The following is a 19,584-nucleotide window of genomic DNA, read 5'->3' as shown; positions in this document are numbered from 1 at the left end:
AAAAACTCATAAGAGCATTCAAAGCAGTTTCCTCATCATTTTTCTTACATTTAAGGATTCAAACTACTTTTTATTTTTCTATGTCAAAATACACTCCAATAACTTTCCTTAATCATTCTCTATATTATTAAAATATAAATATTTTTTAATTATATTATATATATGAGAGGAGAGAGTAGAGAAGAGAGAAACATTTTTTTTTTTAAATTTTAATAATCATGAGGATTGTAATAGTAAAATCCTATACTTTGGGTTCCACTGTAGCGATCCTCATGGTTGAGGCTCATTTAAAGAGTCTACTGTAAAATATTTTTTATGAATTTTTGAACATATTTTTTATACATAGGAAACTGACACCCTTATAGGGAGTCTACGGAAATACTCTAACACCATACTCAACAGCTTTTCGTGATAACGGTGCGGAAATTTACACGTGGCAAAATTCTGTTGGCAGAATAGGGTATCCTCAAAAGCACAAATCATCTTTCACCACGTGGTGCCATTGCAATACATTATCCACTTTGCTTATTCCAGTTCCACTCGCAGTTTCATTGACAGCAAATACTAGCGTAGTCTTCCTGACACCTGCCATCACAAGCCTACACCATTTTAAACATTAATTGCGTAGTTACTTTCAAAAAAAAAAAAAATAAATAAATTGCAGTCTTTCTGACACCTGTCCACACTCCACCGCGAGTCGTCACTTTTTGACTACGTGAGCGCGTGAAGAGACTGCAACGCCCCGGCTATCAGAGAGCGGGAAAACGGTCCGATTTTGAATTTGAGAACGCGAAAGAAAAAGAGACGCAGCGGAAAAGGCACATTCAATTTTCTGTAATGTTTCGTTGGAATGGTTGCAGAGATGGAAGGTTTGCATGGAATGAAGAGGAAGCAACTGCAAGCGCTGTGCAAGAAGCATGGCGTGCCGGCGAATTTGACGAATCGTCAAATGGCCGATAGGCTTAGTTTGCTTCTTAAGGTACTCCTTATCAATTTTTGTTTTACCCGTGTAGTTCATTTGGCTTTCAGTTATTGTTTGGTTACACTGAGAAAATAGAGGCTAAGTATAGGAAAATTGAAATGATGGCTCTGTATGTTTTTGTTTGGTTCTCGGAAATAGGAGAAAGTTAGTTCCATTTAGGCCAAATGGTTGTGTTGGCATCATTTGGCTGTTTCGATTTTCAAAATTGATAAATTTTACTAGCATTCAAAATTTCATTTCCTTATCTCCTGATTTTTTAATTTTTTTTTTCCAATTCTAATATAGCGAGCAATTTTTCACTAAATTTGGTATTTTATACAGGAAGAAGGAAATCCTATAATCCAAGGTCAGTCATGCTCGAATGATTTGGGGGAAATAAGCAGTGAAAATGAATCTAAGGTTGTAGATAAGAATGCAAAGAAAGTTAGGTTTAGTCCTGAGAATGAAACCTTTATATTTGTGGGTTCGGGCTCGGATTCAGATTCGGATAAAGACTACACTCCGGTGAAGAAACGGGCGGGCAGGACAAGGTCTACAGTGAATCCTGTGCCGAAAAAGCAGGTTCAAGTTGTTGAAAATGCAGGGGAAATGGGAGTCTCCGGGAAAATTACGAATGGACCGGGTAGAATTACAAGGTCTACAGCGCAAGAAGTTGTTCAAGGAGATGCGGTGCCATTTGTTCGGAAGAAGCGACCGAGAAGAAGTGCCGAGGTTGAAGGTATGGAGGTGAAAGATGTCAGGGTTAGTGATAATGTTGCTGGTTTCATAAATGCTCATGATATGGTAACGAGAGGTTCAAGGAAGACGAGGAATGCTAGGGGTAATGACGGGGTTGTTTTATTGAATGATGTTTCTGAAGACAATGGTAATGTGGGAGAAGGTGCTGAACATGAGAAAGAGAAATTGGCAAAGCGATCAAGACGGAATGTGAGGAAGGAGAAAGGATCTGCTGCACTGAGTAGGGAAATGGAGAAAGTTGAAATTGTTGGTAAGATGACAAGGTCCCGGACTCAGCTTGAGGGAAAAGCTTCTGCAGTTGCTAGTGGAACTAAAACTGTTGAGGTTCAGGAAGAATGTGAAAGTGTTCTTCAACTTGAAGAACCTTTGAAGGGTTTAAGCAGAGAAGGTTCGAAGCGGAAATCTGCACCACAGAAGGGAAGGGTGAAAAGCAAAATTCTTGCTGGGGAAGGTGCTGAACCAGGAAAAGTCCTGAGGCGCTCAAAACGAAACGCGACAATTGACAAAGACTCTGAACTATTGACTGGGGATTTAAGGAAAATTAAGGCTTTTGATAGGACCAGAGGGCCTGAAGTCCAGCTTGTGGAGAAAGCGTCTGCAGTTGAGAGTGAATGTGAAACTCTTGTAGATCAGGAAGAATGTGAAGAAGAGGTTCCTCAACTTGAAGAACCTCTGAAAGGCCCTGGTGCTATTGAATCTAGGCAGGAATCTGTTGCTCCCCAGAAGGCTGAAAAGGTAAGGAAGAGACCGCTGCCCAAAAAGGAGACCAGAAAACGATCAAGAAATGCAGATGTGGAAGGAGCTTCTGAAGTTGAACCAAGTGTAGAACCTACAAAAGAAAATGAGAAGGAACATTTACTGAATGGTCGTCCAAGGAGGTCCAAACGCATCACATTCAACTCTGGTGCTCCGGCTGTTGGAGAGTTGGGGAATCATGAAACAGTTGGAATTAAGAAGTCAAGAGAATCACTTCAAGAAGGAAAGTTTTATGCTGCGGAAGAACGCTTGAGGAGGTCCAGTCGGAATGCTTCTAGAAACAATTCAATTTTAATCTCTGATGAAGTGGATGGAGTTGCTGATGGAGCAAGAAAGGATGGGCAAATGAAGCGAAAACGCAAGCCAAACCCGAAAGAAGAATGTTCAGTTACTGACAGTGAACATGTAATTGAAAGATCTTCAAGACGATCCTCACATAATGCATTAAAAAGTGAATTGGTTGCACCTGCAGCACTGAGTTGTAAAGCTGTTGAAATAGAGCAACAGAACAGGCGACAGTCAATGATATTAGAGGACGATCCATGTTCCAAAAGCACTTGGGCCCTTGAAGATCCTCCAATTTTAGATACTGGGTCAGCAATTCTGGACACTGTAGGACACCAAATTGATCCAGACTCATGCTGCATTGAAGAAATTCCAGGAAAATCTATAGAGAAGCAGAAGGGATCTACGATGTCTAGTGTGAAGAAGGGACCTCATTTCTTGGAGGTCTCTGCTGGAAATTCTGACTTGAAGGAAGTCATGGATAGTACTATGACCATGGAGGAAACTCTGCTTCCAGCACCGGTGAAGTTACAGGGTGTTACCACAGACCAAAGTACTAATAATGCTGCTACTGAATCTGTGGTTGTCAATGAGGACAGCATTTTACTAGATGTCGAAGGGGAATTACCTTTGGATGATATTACTGACGGTGACATGGATGATCGGTCATGCCCGCTGAACAGCATAGGTGAGATTCCTGATGACGATTTGGTTAAACCAGAGCCAGCAGATTTCCTTAATATATCTCCTGCTGATTGTCTGTTGCCTCTCTCTAGCTTTGCTTTTGTTTTGTTTTTGATTTAGATCACTCGCTTTTGGTTAAGACATAAATGTATTGCATGTGCGCTTACCTTGTTCTTAATAATTCACAGGTGAAGCTTCCAACCTCTCGGATTTGAAAAGAAGATTGGAAACAGAAGAACCCTTGATAGGTGAAAACATGAACCTTAGAAATGATAAGGAAGATGGCCAATCGGCTGGGGATGACCAATCATCAGTTCAGGACGATAAGAACCTAGAATATGCTAATGAAATTGCTAAACCAACTATTCAAGAGTTAGTTGCTGACGATCATCAGAGTGAACTTAGGGAAAGTATGAGCTCAATCAGAAATATTAAACATACCTCCGAGAAAGTTGATGAAATTAGTGCACTTGATTTATTTGAAGGAGAGGAAATTGCCCAAGCAGAAGTATTTGTAGGGGCCGCTGACGTAGAGCAAGCTATTCCAGACTCCAATTATCTACTTACTGCTGAAATTGATGAAGGAATAAGTGGCCACAGTGCTACAGTTGCAACTCCATTTAGACCTGCACCAGAAAGCCAGGGTGAGAATTTCTTTTTTTTTTTTTTTCTTGGGTCATGTGGTGTTCTTGCAGTTCGAAAAGTTAATGTTTCGAAGTAGTTTTAAAAAATTAAGATGATTTCTTTTGACCATTTCTTCATTGTAGCAGTGTCAGGTATTAGCAACGAAGTGATTGATCATTCCCTCCATACTTCCTCACCAGAGAAAGATGCCCTAGAAGAAGGTTAGTTCCTTGGTTTCTCTTTTGTAGGTACGTGACCTGGTTCATCTCTTTGATGTTTTTTTTTCTTTAATTTGATGTGCAGAAGAGAATCAGCCTGGAGCCCAAAGCGTTGCTCAATCCACCACAATGATTGAAAGAAGCAGCAAAAATTATGTTGGAGCCGAAAAATATTCTGGTGGGATGGAAATTCCTAATGAAACAATTTGCATAGATGAAACTTCAGTAAGCAATGAAATGAGGAAAATAAGGACTGTGCTGAACATGACAAATGAAAACGAGAATGAAGAGGCATTACTTAGTGGAGGCGGCTCACCAGCTTCTGATGAAGATCTTATTAACAGTGGTTTTGAACAAAATTTAAGGATGGATGGTGGTTGCCTTCCTGATTTAGACAATAGAGATTGTCAGGCTGCTGAGGAGAAAGAAAATGAAGTCTCAGAGGGAAAGTCTGATAAATTTTCTGATGCAACTAGAGTGAGCTGTATGCATAACCTTTCTTCTGGCGGAAGAATTAGTCCTATTATCCCAGAAGAGAGGGATACTGGGAGAGTTGAAACTATTCCCACCACTATTCTTGGATTACAATGTGAGTGCATGTGACAAGGTCATATTATCTCTACATTTTTATTTTAAATAACTTCTTCAAAATTTACTGTTTTGCTTCTATTTCCTCCAACGATACCTTACTATTATGAATTCTTTTGTTGCAGCTCTTGGTTCTGCTAGAAAGGGCATCTCCTCTGGCGAGTCCACTTGTCGGAAAGACATTGTTGAACAGGAAGAAGGTTAGTTTCATAGTACTCTTTCAAGGGACAGGGTAATAGTTTTGCTAGTTTTAAAATACTTTTTTGTTCAATGCGGTTTTATTAAGAACCTTTCCTTAATTTTTAATTTACTGTGCCATTTAATGAAACGGCTTGTGTTAAAAGAAAAGAAGGGAAACTGCTCCCCGCTCCCCACCCCAACCAACCCCACTTTGTCTCACTTTTAATTTTGGAAGAAAAAATTTGTAACACACAATATTCATTTTATATTTTTCTCTTCTCAATTTGCAGAAGGTATTCATCTTAAAGATCAAATTGTATTATCAGTCAATGACAGAAGTGCTATTGGGAGCGGTGTTGCTTTGTTGCATGAAGCTGAAAACTCAGTTGTATCCACTGTTAAGGTTGTTGACACTGCAGAGGATAAAAGAGAGACAAGAAGTGCACAAACTGATTCAAAGTATGGAAGTCCAAAGGATGCTGCAAAAGAGGGGGTAAAATCAGGGTCTTTGACTCATTTTTCTCTGGAGTTGCTAGGTGGAAACAGGAATGAATCTGCAGACGTGCAAAATATTTTGGATGAGACCTTAAGCCCGAATAGTGTTGAAGCATGCAGTCCTGAGAGAAGTGCAGAAGAGAAAGCTACTTCAAATTTTCATGGTAGTGAGGCATTTTCAATGGAGGCATCAACTGCAATGACTTCTTCAGAACTATTTTTGGAGAACCTTTTCGATCATGAAGAGGGGGTTACATCTAGGAACAGCTGTGTCGAGCCTCTTGATTATATGACTTCAAGTAACAAATCTATGGGATCAAAGGGTATGGCCAATGCTGAGGAATTGAAAGGAGAATCATTTCTTGAGCAGCATGATCATATAGGCAAGGAGGAAAATTCGGGGTGTTCTCAGCAAGTTGAACTTGGTGACCATGGTGGTTGGGAGGTGAATCAGAGTGCTGATACAAATTCAGTTGAGAACACTGTGGAAATGGTGAAAGCCACTTCTGAGTTCATTGGAGGAATTGACAAATTGGAGGAAGAAAAAAGCCCTGCAGTTTTAGAAAGACAGTCTGATGCTGTGTTCATAGATGATGCTTTCCAGCAAGTTACGTCCGGGGAGTTTGGTGGTCATTTTGCTGAAGGGGAAGATACTGAATTCAGTAAAAGTACTGATGATGATAATAACTTTCGAAGTAATGCGATTGTACCATATGAAATAGCTTATGCAGTGACCTTGGAAAAAATGGGAAGGACTCAGTCACCTGCTACTCCAGCTACGCACGAGAAGGCATTCGATGGTTGTGGGAATGAATTTCCAACGATTGATGCCACTTCTGTGTCTCCTTCAAATGAAGTCCTATTTAAAGATCATGAGGTTCTAGAGGAGACATCAAAGGAAGTTGTTCAAACTGTTTTTCTAGTGGATGAAGTGAGGTTTGGAAATCTTGACAATCAAAAAATAGAAGATTCTCCAGAGTTGGATAAAAGTGCTTCCATTGGCTCTGATTGTCTCATGGATCATAAACCTGCAGATAGAAGTGCTAATTTTGGAACTGTAGATGAAGATCAAGAACTGAATGATGACAGTTTTGAAGCTCAGAAGGAAGACTCTGATGATGATAATATACAGTTTATTCCAGAAGATAATGTTGATGGCTTGGTTGAGAAGGAACATGGTGAGAATGGCGGTGATTATGATGCTTTATCAGATCATACCCATGAAAACACAACGGTTGCAGCAGATGAAGCTGGTGCAAGAAGTATTGGAAGAAAAAAGGATTCTGAGAAAGTTGAGGATGGTGCTAAGTGGGTGGAGAACACACCTGTTTCTGTGCAGTTATTTGATTGTTCCAGTAAATGGGATGAGAAAGACACTGAAAAAACTAATTCCTATGCTGATACCTCTTGTGGCAAACCTGAAACACATCCAAGTAGCGTAATTGTCTCATTGCCGAGAGTTTCTTCATCACATGGTATCTACAAATACAAAGCAATGTTTGATTGTTTTTAGCAACTACTCTACTTATATTTTTAAATTATACATACCAATCTCTGGGTTTCTGTTTGATGATATGACTTAATGATTTAGAAATGCCAAATTATATTCTCTGTTAATTGTTAAATGCAGGTGATGAAAATAGATTTGACATTTTTATTGAGCGAAGCAGCTATGGTACAAAAGGAAAGGAGATGACTGACGACGGTAGAGGTATGGTTGTAATTTAGGTTGCGACCAGATCTATCAGTTTTACACATAAATAGTCTCAAAACACATTTTCATCCTTTATATGCAAAGTTTTACACATAAATAGTGTCGACATATTTTCATCAGTTATATGCAACAATCTTATAGATACAAGTTCACATTTCCCAGCAGATGATGAAATTTCAGTGGGGGAAAGAGTAGGGGCCCAGCAAAATGAAGGTCTAGTTGATTCTACTGTAGAAACTAGTGCGACATTTTCTAAAAAATTTACTGAAGAGCAACTTGATGGCCTAAATGGTGGAGTAACACAAGCTGATCATAATTCCATTGATTATTTGACTTTGAATGAGCCTTTATGTAGCAGTAAAACGAGTAATGTTGATGAGACTGACGAAGCACTTGGTTTCAGTAACCTTGATGTCATGGTCGTTAGAGGCGATTACTCTGGTGGATGTGCTGGTTCTGAAAAGTTGCATGTTATTACTTCAGAGAAATATGAAATGGGTGCTAATCACATTGCCCTTTCACCAGTTATTGCTTTGCCAAGTTTTGGTAAGTGCTCAATTCCTTGATCAACATAAGCTAGAGACATTTTTTTTAATGAGTGTTTTGTCCCAAGGGAATGGGGAAAGGGATTTTAAACCAATGACATCTGCTTCATTAGGTTTGAGCTTAAGCCAATTGTACTTTCCCTTCAGTAATATGCCATAGATATGAAAAATTCTTACATGATATTCCAGTACATGATTAAATATTAGAACATATTTTTGATTCATAATTTTGTATTTTTAGGAACCGAAGAGAACAGTTCCTTGGAGTTCCATCTTGGTTCTCATATTTTTACCAGTTGGGAGATGAATTTGATTTCTGGGGATGCAGAACAGGGTAATGTAGAAATATCAAATGAAGCACCGGAAGCCAATCTGACAAGTAAGCACAGTGAGAGTTCTGTGAAAATGAAAGAAACTGCAATGATTAGTGAAAAAGACCAACAAGATTCTGAGAAGCTTCTAGGGGAGCTTGAGCACCAAGCTCATTTTGCCGCTTCAGATGAGCCAATTTGTAGAGATGGTGGTAGATCAAATATGCAACATGATATCTCTGCCATTGATAAAGAGCATATTGATTGTGAGAATTATGAGAGTTCTTGTGTTTCCACGCATTTGATAAAAGCTGCTGAAATCAATGGCTTCAATAATGCTTCAGCCAGGCCCATGGCAGAAAGCACTCCTGAGGAATCTGACATTGGTTGTCACTCTGTTGTGGAGAAACTTGTTGGTGTGAATTACTCTGAAGATGATGTTGCACTGGATCATACTCATGAAAACTTTAGAGTTGTAACAGATCAAGTTAGCGAGACAAGCATGGATGCAACTACTGATTCTGAGAATATTCAGGATCTCATTGAGTGTGTTGAAAAAACACAGATTTCTGCAAACAGAACTAAGAGTGGCACTGAAACGGATGAAAAATATTCTGCAGACGTCAAAATAGCTGTTGAAACCTCTTGTGGCAGGCGCCAAATGGGTCGAAGTTGTGCTACTACTCTACTGGATGTTTCATCACTTCATGGTGAGCACATTTGTTTAGATATGAGTTTTATTGTCTGAATTGTTTGCTTTTTTGTTGAACCTTATCTACTTTAGTGCTTGACTCATTGTATCATATTTTTCATATGCAAGGGAATATACTGAACTAACTTTTTGTGTAAAATTCAACAAACGTAGTAAATGGCGATAATTCGTACACTGGTTTGAGTGCAGGAGAGGAACATGAATCCCATACATACAACGAGTTTCTTAGCAATGATTCAGAAGGGAAGGAGATGGCCGATGAAGACGGAGGTATGATTTATATAGGTTTGAACTTATTTATCAGATTTGGCCAATAAGAACAGAGGTATGATATATGTAGGTTTGAACTTATTTATCAGGTTAAGAAATGCAATCAATTTTTGAGTATTTTTGTTGTGAAAATACTCCAACCTCCCTTAGTTTTAGGTGATAATCATTGTTAACTCACCGCTTATTCTAAAAGTGTAAGTGGATAGGAAATAATTTATTTAATTATTTAAGTAATATTCAAATACTCTACGTGAGCTTAAACTCTCTTAATAAGTGAGGTCTAACATGTGAAATATTTAATTGAAATGGAAGGTAAATGGTGGACACAAGATTCGAACTCAGGATATTTGCTTTGATAACATGTTAAATAACCACCAACTCAAAACATTAAGTTGATAGGAAATGATAATCATTTAAGTAATATTCTAACAATCACAAAATTCCCGTCTCTTTTTTTTTTTTTTTTCTTTTTTCCTTTTTCTTTTTCTGAAACAAGAATTTAATTTATGTCAGTGCAATATATTTTTATAAAAACTTCAGATTATGCCTTGTTTGGGAATACACACGCACTATATGACCTGCATGGCTTCTTTCAGTTACTAACAATTTGTGTCTTTGGAATAACAGAAACTAAAGCTCTGGAGTTGCATGATGATTCACATGCATTCACCAGTTGGGAGATGGATTTGTTTTTGGGTGACGTTGAACAAGATGAAGTTGAGAAATCAGATGGAGGGGCCTTAGTTGCCAATTCGATGAGTAAGAATAGTGAGGATGCCAACGAAGAGACACGGAATGTGGATATAACTGAACAAATTGCTGAAGAGCAACATGGTGATCATGAGCATCACATGGCAGAGGATGTTTCACAGATGGAGGGCACTCACCTTGCTGTCTCACATGAGCCTATCTGTCAAAATCATGATGGATCAAATAAGCAAGGTGAAATTGCTGCCATCACCGAAGGGAATGTTGTTTGTGAGAATAGATCCGAGCTTATTAAGGGTGAGATTTTAAATAATTTCAAATATTCTGAATTGCTGATGGATGCTGCTGAGATCAATGGCAGTAATCGTGTTATTGCAGATGAAGCCATGGCAGAATGTGGTCACAATGAATTGAAACGAGTAGAAAATATTGCCAACCCTGACGCTGAAGACATTAAATTGTCAGCTGAAATGGATGATTATGAACATATGGTAGAAGCAGTGGAGTTGAGCCAAGATCTGCCAAAAATAAATACAACAATGGAAGAAATATCTCCTGCTTCCACAAATATGGTTGTTGGTAGAGGTACATGCTTGTTTTGGGTATTCTCAAAATGCCTCCTTTATCTGTAATTTGTGCCTGGATGTTAATCATTTACTCTTGCTCAAATTGTTTTGCAGACATTGCTGCTGAAGTTGCCCAGACTCCACAATTGAAGTTGGGGTCACCGAAAAAGATGAGTCCAGATACAAAATTGAAGGAAAACATTGTTTTGCCTGCCAGGCAGTTGAATTCTTCAATGGTGAAAGGAACAAAGTGTAAAACTAGTCAGATACCAAGAACACCCAAGAATCTGCTCAAAACTTACAATACAAAAGAGAATACGCCAAGCATCAAGAATGATCAAATTGGTAACATTACAGCAATGAAAACATTGCCAAAAAGACGCCCATTGGAGGATCTCCAAAATAATTAGATTCAATTGGTCCGGCTTGTTAATTAGTTTTTGTAGATTTGGCGAGTAATGGACTTTGTATTATTTAGTTCATGGCATTCCTCATGCAGATACTTACTGACAGGATCAGGAGTTTAGTATTTCATTAGCAGTACATTTTTTTCTGTAAATTTTTATTTTTTGGGTCTGTCTTGTACAACTAAATTTTTTGTTTATGTGCACATTTGGGCTTGCATGATTCAAATTGCTCGGCAAAATTATTTTCTAAAGCCTAACGATTGAGATTTTGCTCATTTTCTAGTCATACTCAAATCTTACATGGTTCATCTAGTTTTTAGAAACAGAATTTCTGGAGAACGAAGACAATTATCCATAGTTGAACCCTGAACTTCAGCAGAATTCACTCCTACAGAATCTTTGATTAAAGGGACATTTTACTAATATTACTTATAATGTCTTAAAAAGTAAGCAATTTTTTTAAAGAAAAAATGGTAATAGCCACCGGCAACAAAGATTAAAGGGTATTCTAGAAATATTACAATATTTACTTCTTTTTATTTAAAATAGAGAGTAGCTTAGTCTAAAGCGAGAGAATTGGGAGTGATTAATATACGTAAAATTAGATTTCAAAAGAAACTAAAAAGCTGCAACATATAAATAGATGTAATTTACCAGAAGTACTAGAAAGCTGGAATTTTATTAACAAATTAAAAATTACACCAATAAATCTAATCAAAGTTCTGCGTGGTGAATTGAAGGACAAACATTTCACTGACGATGACACTTCATATGAAGTCTCCTTATTGAGGAGGGAATACAAATCATGAATCAAACTCACCTTTTTCTTTTATCTTCTCCTGGGATTACAATCTGATCATCTGAACACAATCACACTTCCGACCCACAAAATCCCACGTATCAAAAATAATCTATGCAGAACAAATATGAGTGTCAGATCCTGTTCTTTGTATCTACATGCACATGAACAGGATTTGCCCTCTGTAGCTTTGCTTTACCACAAGATGGTCTTCATTATCAAACCACAGCTGCCCAAGCGATCTATTTCACTTTTGACCAAAAACTTAGTCCACTCATGCTACACAAAGAACTCGACTTCAACCTTGTGCGTTGTGCATCTTAGTCACAATTCAAACCACAAACTTCTAATACAATACCGCCTTTCGACACAAAGGGGTTGACTCGGACCCATAGAAGAGAGAAAATTGATGCTAGAAGGATTGACCAGACCACAACAATAGTGGGAACCTTGTCCTGTTTCCCCATCATTCCCTTGAGGAATGGGTAAAGATGAACAATGACCCAGAGGGCAAAAAACAGCCTACCGAAGAGCGGACCCCATGAATCATAACCGTTATTGATGGCATCTGAGATCCCGACCATAACTCCAATTATGTTTATGATCAGCAAGGACATGGGAGGGATCAACAAAGATGTCCATTTGAAGAGGTAGAGCTCAGAAAAACCCCCATCATCAGCAGCTTTGGATGTAACAGTGAAGTTTGTATCAACCCCTGCCAAAACCTTGAGTAGACCCTGGAAGAGAGCAAACAGATGTGATGAGACACCTCCAATTACCCAGAATTGTTCATTCCTCCACCAGTCATGGATGCCAACATGTCCCCATTGCATCTCAAGGATGCTAGTTGCAGCTATGGATATGAAGAGGGCGATGAATATGAGACTTGCATAGTTGCTTATCTGTTCCAAAAGAAAAGAAAAGAAAAAAAAAAATCCTAGCATTAGCTGAATGCCTTGCAGATTTTAAACTTGGAATTTACAAAGTATGTCTAAACAAAAGAGGGACCTAGGAGAATACTTTAAGTTTGAATATATCCTATATATTTGGGAATCAAAAGCATTTAGGATTACCTCTGGGACGATGAACTTCCCGGTAAGGAGACAGATAGCAGGCAAGGTACAGTAAGCAAGCAAAGGAATTGATGTCAAAGGATAAACCACCGAATTTATGTAAGAAAACCGCTCCAATGGTTTCAAGCCGCACCCATATCCATACCATATTGGACAATGCTTACTAAAGAAAATCTCAACAGATCCCAGGGCCCATCGCAGAACCTGGTGTAGACGATCTGAGAGATTTATAGGAGCTGAACCCTTAAACGCCGGCCTTTTCGGTATGCAATACACTGATCGCCAGCCATGACAGTGCATTTTGAATCCTGTTAGTATATCCTCTGTAACTGAGCCATATATCCACCCAACCTGAAACATATATGTAATTTAGCCACATGACAATATGAAGTTTCATACCATGCTAAAGAAAGAGACTGAAGAAAACAACTTTGTTAACTATGAAACGGTTGCACCATACCTCTTTCCCCCATTCTGTTTTATCTTCATAACCACAGCTAATGACATGGACTGCTTCCTTCAAGAGTGATGCAGAACTTGCTCCTCTTGGAACTCCACCATCTTCCATTAGTGTTGAAGCCAAGAAAACTGGTGACTGTCCAAATTTTTTCTCAAGTTTTATTTGGGGCATTAGGGAAGATTTTTCATTATCTATTCCTGCAATGGAAGTTCCAGGAGAAACATAAATGATCTGAGTTTAATACAAATTTACAATGATTGACAAGAGACTAATCCTGAAACATTTCAAGATTTGGGGCTAACCAGGTCAAGTATAAATTTTCAAGAAAAAAAGTTCGTTCGTTCTTTTTTGGGGTTATAAGGTGAATGTAAATTTTTGCACCTCATTCAGGAACTTTTTCTAAAAGAAAAAAAAAAAGATTTAGAATGTTAAAAAACAAACAACAAATGCTACACTAATTGCCTATCTGAAGCCACTCCTTACCTTCAATTCCCTCCTCAATATTTTCTAATGCATGTATCTGACTTGAAGCCTCCTTATTTTTATTCTTTTTTTCATTTGACTTCTTTTTCTTGTTCTTCTTTCTAGATCCAAAACAGCAGCAGCACCATTTTGGCAAACAATTACATGTTTTCCCAGGGGGTTTCTTCTTGATGGGGGCATCATATCCATAGAGTGCCTGCCTTCTGAAGACACACCCAGTTCCGACATATATTGGTCCTTGGATCCCATCTAATCCTTTCATATTGATCTATATTGTACAAAAAGAATTAGTACTTGCATAAAATAAACCACTGTAAATGGATAAATCTGTATGTGTGTCCTTGTTTGTGTAATATAACAACACAACCAAGATCCCTTACTTACATCAAAAAATACAACATTGCGATTCGAGTATCTATCATGACGATCAATCCCATCAAATCTTTGAGGAAATTGTACATAACAGATTTTCTTTCCGGATGTGGGGTCCATCATGAAGCACATGGCTTCGCGAAGCGCCTTACTATTGTTTATATAGTGATCACAATCGACATTCAGGAGGTAAGGAGCATTTGAGATGATTGCTGAGACTCGCATCTTGATTAATCAGCCAAAACATTTCAAACAATTAGACAAATAGTGAGACACAAGAAAGTTGCTGAGAACACAAGTTGAGAGAAGAAAGATAGAGAGACCTACCAGAGAATTCATGGCCCCAGCCTTCTTGTGGTGATCAAATCCTGGTCTCTTCTCACGGGATACATAAATCAGGCGAGGTAGTTCATTTCCTTCAACATCACGTACACCATTTTGACCAAGGAAGACCTGGATAAGACCATTAAGATTAAAATCAACATATTTTGACTGGCTCAATGCATATAGACCAGGAGATGAACATTCCATGACTGCATTCAGAAAACAACTCACCTGGATCATTCCAGGATGATCCCTGACAATATTCCCAGGCCATGGAGTCCCATCCTGCATTGTCCAACCCTCCTCAGGAACTTTTTGTGCCATGGCTACCAACCCATTAATCCGGACTTTGAACTCTTCATAGTCCCTCTATAACAACAAGTGACAATAGACATTTTCTCAGTAAAGGTAATCATTCCTTATTAAGGATGAGATGAATCATTTAAGAAAAAAAAATATTGTATTTCACTGAATGCCAAAAATGGCTCTCTGCCAGCCATATTTTAGGCAAAACTGGCACCACTGTCTGCTTATGGGCCATGACCCTCAATTCATGAGAAGGAACTGTTGAGAAAAGGAAGCAAAGAAAAAAAGGGAGAAGAAGAGACCTTCATTGCACGCCGTTCTCTTATAAATGCGGGATCTACTTTGTCTTTCAAATAGTCAACCTTCTGAGCAAAATACCATTCAGGGGCCCGTGGCTCAATGTTGAACTTCTTGGAGAATGGGACCCACTTCCGTGCAAACTCAGATGTCTCAGAGAGGGCTTCAAAGGTAAGCATGGCTGCACCATCATCTGAGACATAGCATGCAACTTTGTCGACTGGATAATCTACAGCGAGGATGGACAAAACCGTATTTGCAGTGATAAGTGGAGGTTCTTTCATCGGATCTACCGTACTCACAAATATGTCTATATCAGCTAATTCAGACGGCTTCCCTTCCTTCTCATATCTGAGAAGTAATATTACAGCATGTTAGCTAAAACTGAGAATCACAAACACATATGCAACACAAACAAAAAAGTACCTCAGTGACAAACGATCAAGGTATGTTTCTCGTACAACTGGGCACCATTTAGGGAACTGATCAAATATCCAGGACACAGCAAACCATATTTCACAAATCACTGATGTTAACCACAATCCATATGCATTATTGACTGGATGGGTAATTCTATACTGGAAAAAGAGGCCAAGAATCACAATTCGGAGAAGAATTATCATTCTGTATGGATTTATCTTGCTTGAAGGAATTGATAACTTTCTCCAAAGTGGCTGCCTGCCTTCATCCATCCTGTAAGAGTAATAATGATAGTAAGCCTTGAATCTTGTTATGGAAGAAAGGAAATTATAGATATAGCAGAGCTTAACTATTTATTCCTAATTAACTTAACATAGTGATTGCTGACTACCGTACTTTCACAAGACAAACAGATCCCTCCCGACAGTGAACTCTTGAAACATAAGTCGGGACACTTAATCTTATATTTAATTATGCTATGTGAGGATGGTATGTATGTTTAGCAGTTATATGTAAAGCCAACTACATTTTATTAGGTAATCAATTTTGTAACTCATGACAGGTTTAAGATATCAGATATCAAGTCAGGGGGCAACTTCTCAATCTTGGCAATAGCCCAAGCATTATTAGAATATTTTTCTGAAATGCAGAAATGAAAATTGCATCAGTCCCAAACTACCACCAAACTGGGTTTCATTTTTATGTACATTGTCAACATGCATGGCCGGTTGCCATCGCATATTTGTGTTTCTGACGGCCGGTCCAGAGCATTACTTAATGAATGCAACGGTCATAGTAAGTTCATAAAATCATTTTAGCTTTTTATTCTTACTATGGTGATGATATTATCATATTACACTAGCAAATTACACCTTGTATATATAGGTTCATTTGGAGAAAGAGATGAGATACATGGCATTTACATTTTCAATCTTTTAAGCTGAAAACTTTCTTGATGTTCTGAAAAGTTCAACCAGATCTCTATGTTTTCTCAAAAAGCTCTTGAACTTTGCAGTTGAAGTTCTTATTTGCCTTTATTCTTGAATGCTAAAATAATTCACATTTATGAAAGCCCCCGTCTCTTTTAACCATAAATGAAAATTTTAAACTAAGAACCAGCATTCTCAAGCAACTAATGATCGTTCTAGTTGTAAAGATATTGCTCTTTAAACATGAATACTCTTCTTCAATATGTATATCATGAGTGCCTGACATGACCGTTTATTTTAGTTAAAGATGACTACACAAAATGAATCCGATGGATAGTAATTTGAAAATCTTATTTCTTATATTGGGATGTTGCACACCGGCCCAATGAGTCTTAAACCTATGACCTCATCTTCACCAACTCGTGGGAGAGGAGGAAGTGCCAGTTGAACTAGAGTGAATTGGCACTGGAAATTCTAAATCTATTTGCAGCAGCCAAAGTCCAAGTGTGAATGAAGTAACAGTTTTTCCCCCCTTCTAATTTAAGAAAAGAACAAAAAGGAACTTGGTAAACTAACAATTAACAATCGTACTCTTGGCTTGGGTTTTGCAATTCTGTGAACAGTTCAACTAATGAAACAGATCAAGAACAAGAGTTTAAAATGTCAATTGCATTATTTAAGAATAAAATAAACAGTCAAGACCCAGCAATACAATACTTTTTTTTTTATATAAAGGAGGATGAAAAGTGAACCTACATGGGCAAATCAGGATCATCCGGCTCATCTCCATCATGGTTTCCACCACTGTCTCCTCTTTGGTGCTTAACCACCTGAAGTTTTTCATTTTGCTTCTTTTTCCACTCCTCCATTCGCTCCTTCCATGCAACAGTTCCATATCCATACACAGCTAAGTCTTTCTTAGGATCCAATGGTCTGGGTTGAACTGCATCATCAACAGCAGTTATCACACATTAAGTAAAACAGAACAGCTATAAACATCAGCACCCAGTTCAAATTTACAAACTTACAGGACATGGAAGAATCAGAAATCGGCATCGGATGGACCCGTTTTCCACGACTCATAAATGGGGGAATAATAAGAGCATGCTTGTCAGAGGATATTCCAGCATCCTTAACCATGAACAAACAATCAGTATCAGACGCAAGAATCGGAAAGAATGATGAGCACAAAAACAGAAGAATCAGATTGCTATATCAAAATTTCACCTCATGGTCGCCATAGGTCAGGAGAGGAATATCTGCAGCAACGGAGGCAGAATCCAGCTCCGACGGCGTGGCAACCGTGGCTTGGGAGCCACGGCCGACATTAAGGCGAGCAGAGAGCATGGCCTCGGCAATGTGGTGAGAGTTGCTCCCAATATCAAACTCGTTCTCCAAATCATCAGTATCATCCTCTTCTTCATCGCCTTCAACTCTAGGACACCCTGGAATTGGTTGCATTGTTAGTCGAAATTATTACTGAAAAAAACCAACCAAAAATGGGAAAGTCTCTCACACCTTTGATGCGCTTGAATCTGGTTTTGCACTGAGGACAGGCCTGATTGCCTTCTCTTCTTTCATACTCATAGCAAGGTCTGCAAACAGGAAAGGCACATTCGTTGCAAGCAACAAATGGCTCGCCATCGACTGTAACCTCTATCTCATCCCCACAGATCTGGCAAATCTGCCCGCTTAGTTCTTTAACAGAAGTCACCTGAGACTCGCAATAGCCATAGCAATGTTAAATCTCCACCAGATCATGAGTCAGAAATTCACACAAGTACCCAACAGAAATTGAAGCTGCTTGAACATTAAAGTTAGTGAAGACAATTATTAATACAGTGGGGGATACAAAATTGAAAACTTTCATGCAATGTTTTCATTGACCGGCTCTCAAGTCTAGAAACTAAGAGAGAAAGAACAATAATCAATAAGTGAAGGCTTTTTCACTCCAGGCATTACATGTCGGAAAAATTGAAAAAGAAAGTAAACATTATCCAGTATTGCCTTTCTCTGCAAACCGAAGAAATACAGATACAAGTTTTACGAGGCTGAGAAATACTCCAAAAAAAAAAAAAAAAGCCACCCAGATCAGTAATTGTAGCTCTTTAGCTACAATAAGATCAGATGGATATTTGACCCAAAAAAAAAAAAAAAAACTACCACAACGAAAAGAACAAAGAAAAAAGAAACGCATACCCAGAGGAAAACGGCCAAGAACAGAGGGGAAGAAGTTCAGAAATTAGAAAGAAAAAGCCAATGTATGTGATTTCAGGAGCAGACCCATGAAAGAAAATCGCAAAACGAGCACTTGTCTTCAAATTCCACAGAAGGGTGTGGAAAAATGACTTATAGACGGTAAGAAAAGCAAAAATAGAACACTTCTTTTCAGAGAAGTTGAGAGAGGCAATGAGAAAAGCAAGAACAAAAGGACTTACTCGGGCAACCTCATCAGCATTGATCAGAATAAACTCATTCCTGTTGTGAGAACCCGCAATAAGTCGTCCTTTGGTATCCATCAGAACCTTAAAGCCTTCAAAATCAGAGACACCCACTTCACCAAACCTCCCTCTCAGCCTCAATCATCACTCAAAAGCACACAAATAACACAGCTTTGCCCTCTTCTTCTCCTTTTCCCGTAGCTTGTTCCTCTGCCCTTCAGCCCACCCCCCTCTCAGGCACCCATTACAAGAAACACCCAACCCCACATTATAGAATTAAGATACAACCAGAGCTATCACAGAGAGAGAAAGAGAGAGAGAGAGGCAAATAAGAAATAATTATGTAAATAAAAGGAGAGCAAATAAAATACTCTACTGGCGCGGAATTAAAAAACTAAAAAGAGAGTATTCGGTTGGGTGTCCTAAATGATTCTTTTCTTGCATAGACCACCCGGTTTCTCTAACAGATGGGTTGCCTTGTGAACCTGTGGTGGTCTCGATCTGTGACATGAAAAAAAAAATACACATATATATTCAATCTGTGTGAGAGAGAGAGAGAATCCAAGCGTGGGAGTGGGTTGAAAATTCAACGCATGAGAAAGAAGGGACGAGATACATTACGGACAGAGACATGACAAAGCGGACAAGATGGGATCAGGTCGTTGTGGGTTATCTGATGCATATATGATGATGATGGATGTATCTATGTCATTAATATCATCAATAAACAACACATCATACGACATACATACATGTCCATTAAATTGTATCTATCTATCCCTCTCTTAATATCGAGGGCGATGGTTGGTGGGTACCGGTGAAGGGCATTTTAGTACTTTTAAATGAATAGCTTCGAGTTCTCTTGTGTTGATGATGACGTCTGTTATCTCTTTATCT

General features: G+C 38.6%; 2 protein-coding genes across 7 annotated transcripts; one reads left to right on the top strand and one right to left on the bottom strand.

Annotated features, from left to right (window-relative positions):
* Positions 1 to 807: 807 nt before the first annotated feature.
* Positions 808 to 11,003, top strand: LOC132184645 (uncharacterized). Of its 6 annotated transcripts, XM_059598360.1 has the most exons (14): positions 808 to 979; positions 1,304 to 3,449; positions 3,634 to 4,089; positions 4,213 to 4,290; positions 4,373 to 4,876; positions 5,001 to 5,075; positions 5,346 to 7,025; positions 7,181 to 7,261; positions 7,427 to 7,810; positions 8,051 to 8,830; positions 8,986 to 9,102; positions 9,730 to 10,107; positions 10,189 to 10,395; positions 10,491 to 11,003. In XM_059598360.1, exons 1-14 carry the CDS (start codon positions 851 to 853, stop codon positions 10,784 to 10,786), a joined length of 7,311 nt encoding a protein of 2,436 aa, XP_059454343.1. In that variant the 5' UTR covers positions 808 to 850; the 3' UTR covers positions 10,787 to 11,003. The 6 variants fall into 6 exon arrangements, with proteins under 6 accessions (XP_059454343.1, XP_059454339.1, XP_059454341.1 ...); XM_059598356.1 differs by having other exon boundaries at positions 4,216 to 4,290; positions 9,730 to 10,395; XM_059598358.1 differs by having other exon boundaries at positions 4,376 to 4,876; positions 9,730 to 10,395.
* A 440-nt stretch (positions 11,004 to 11,443) lies between these two features.
* LOC132185027 (cellulose synthase A catalytic subunit 2 [UDP-forming]-like) lies at positions 11,444 to 19,283 on the bottom strand. The gene is made up of 14 exons (XM_059598843.1): positions 18,685 to 19,283; positions 17,765 to 17,960; positions 17,474 to 17,691; positions 17,275 to 17,377; positions 17,003 to 17,189; positions 15,324 to 15,590; positions 14,903 to 15,248; positions 14,526 to 14,663; positions 14,298 to 14,423; positions 13,983 to 14,195; positions 13,599 to 13,866; positions 13,116 to 13,312; positions 12,656 to 13,006; positions 11,444 to 12,484 (listed from the first exon to the last, which is right to left on the bottom strand). Exons 1-14 carry the CDS (start codon positions 18,763 to 18,765, stop codon positions 11,903 to 11,905), a joined length of 3,273 nt encoding a protein of 1,090 aa, XP_059454826.1. The 5' UTR covers positions 18,766 to 19,283; the 3' UTR covers positions 11,444 to 11,902.
* Positions 19,284 to 19,584: the final 301 nt, after the last annotated feature.

The sequence above is a fragment of the Corylus avellana genome, chromosome ca6 (genome assembly GCF_901000735.1).
Source record: "Corylus avellana chromosome ca6, CavTom2PMs-1.0".
NCBI classification, from domain to species: domain Eukaryota; kingdom Viridiplantae; phylum Streptophyta; class Magnoliopsida; order Fagales; family Betulaceae; genus Corylus; species Corylus avellana.
Note: the sequence above shows the minus strand (reverse complement) of the source record. Positions and strands in the feature narration are given on the sequence as shown.

Bases quoted from the DNA above. Each gene is read 5' to 3' on its own strand.
- LOC132184645 (XM_059598355.1), top strand. From the start codon at position 851: ATGGTTGCAGAGATGGAAGGTTTGCATGGAATGAAGAGGAAGCAACTG. The intron at 980-1,303 runs GTACTCCTTATC...TATTTTATACAG, and splicing joins GGCTTAGTTTGCTTCTTAAG to GAAGAAGGAAATCCTATAAT. The intron at 7,262-7,426 runs GTATGGTTGTAA...CACATTTCCCAG, and splicing joins GATGACTGACGACGGTAGAG to CAGATGATGAAATTTCAGTG.
- LOC132185027 (XM_059598843.1), bottom strand. From the start codon at position 18,765: ATGGATACCAAAGGACGACTTATTGCGGGTTCTCACAACAGGAATGAG. The intron at 15,591-17,002 runs GTAGGTTCACTT...TTACTCTTACAG, and splicing joins GATGATCCTGATTTGCCCAT to GATGGATGAAGGCAGGCAGC. The intron at 13,313-13,598 runs GTAAGGAGTGGC...CTTCCATTGCAG, and splicing joins TATTGAGGAGGGAATTGAAG to GAATAGATAATGAAAAATCT.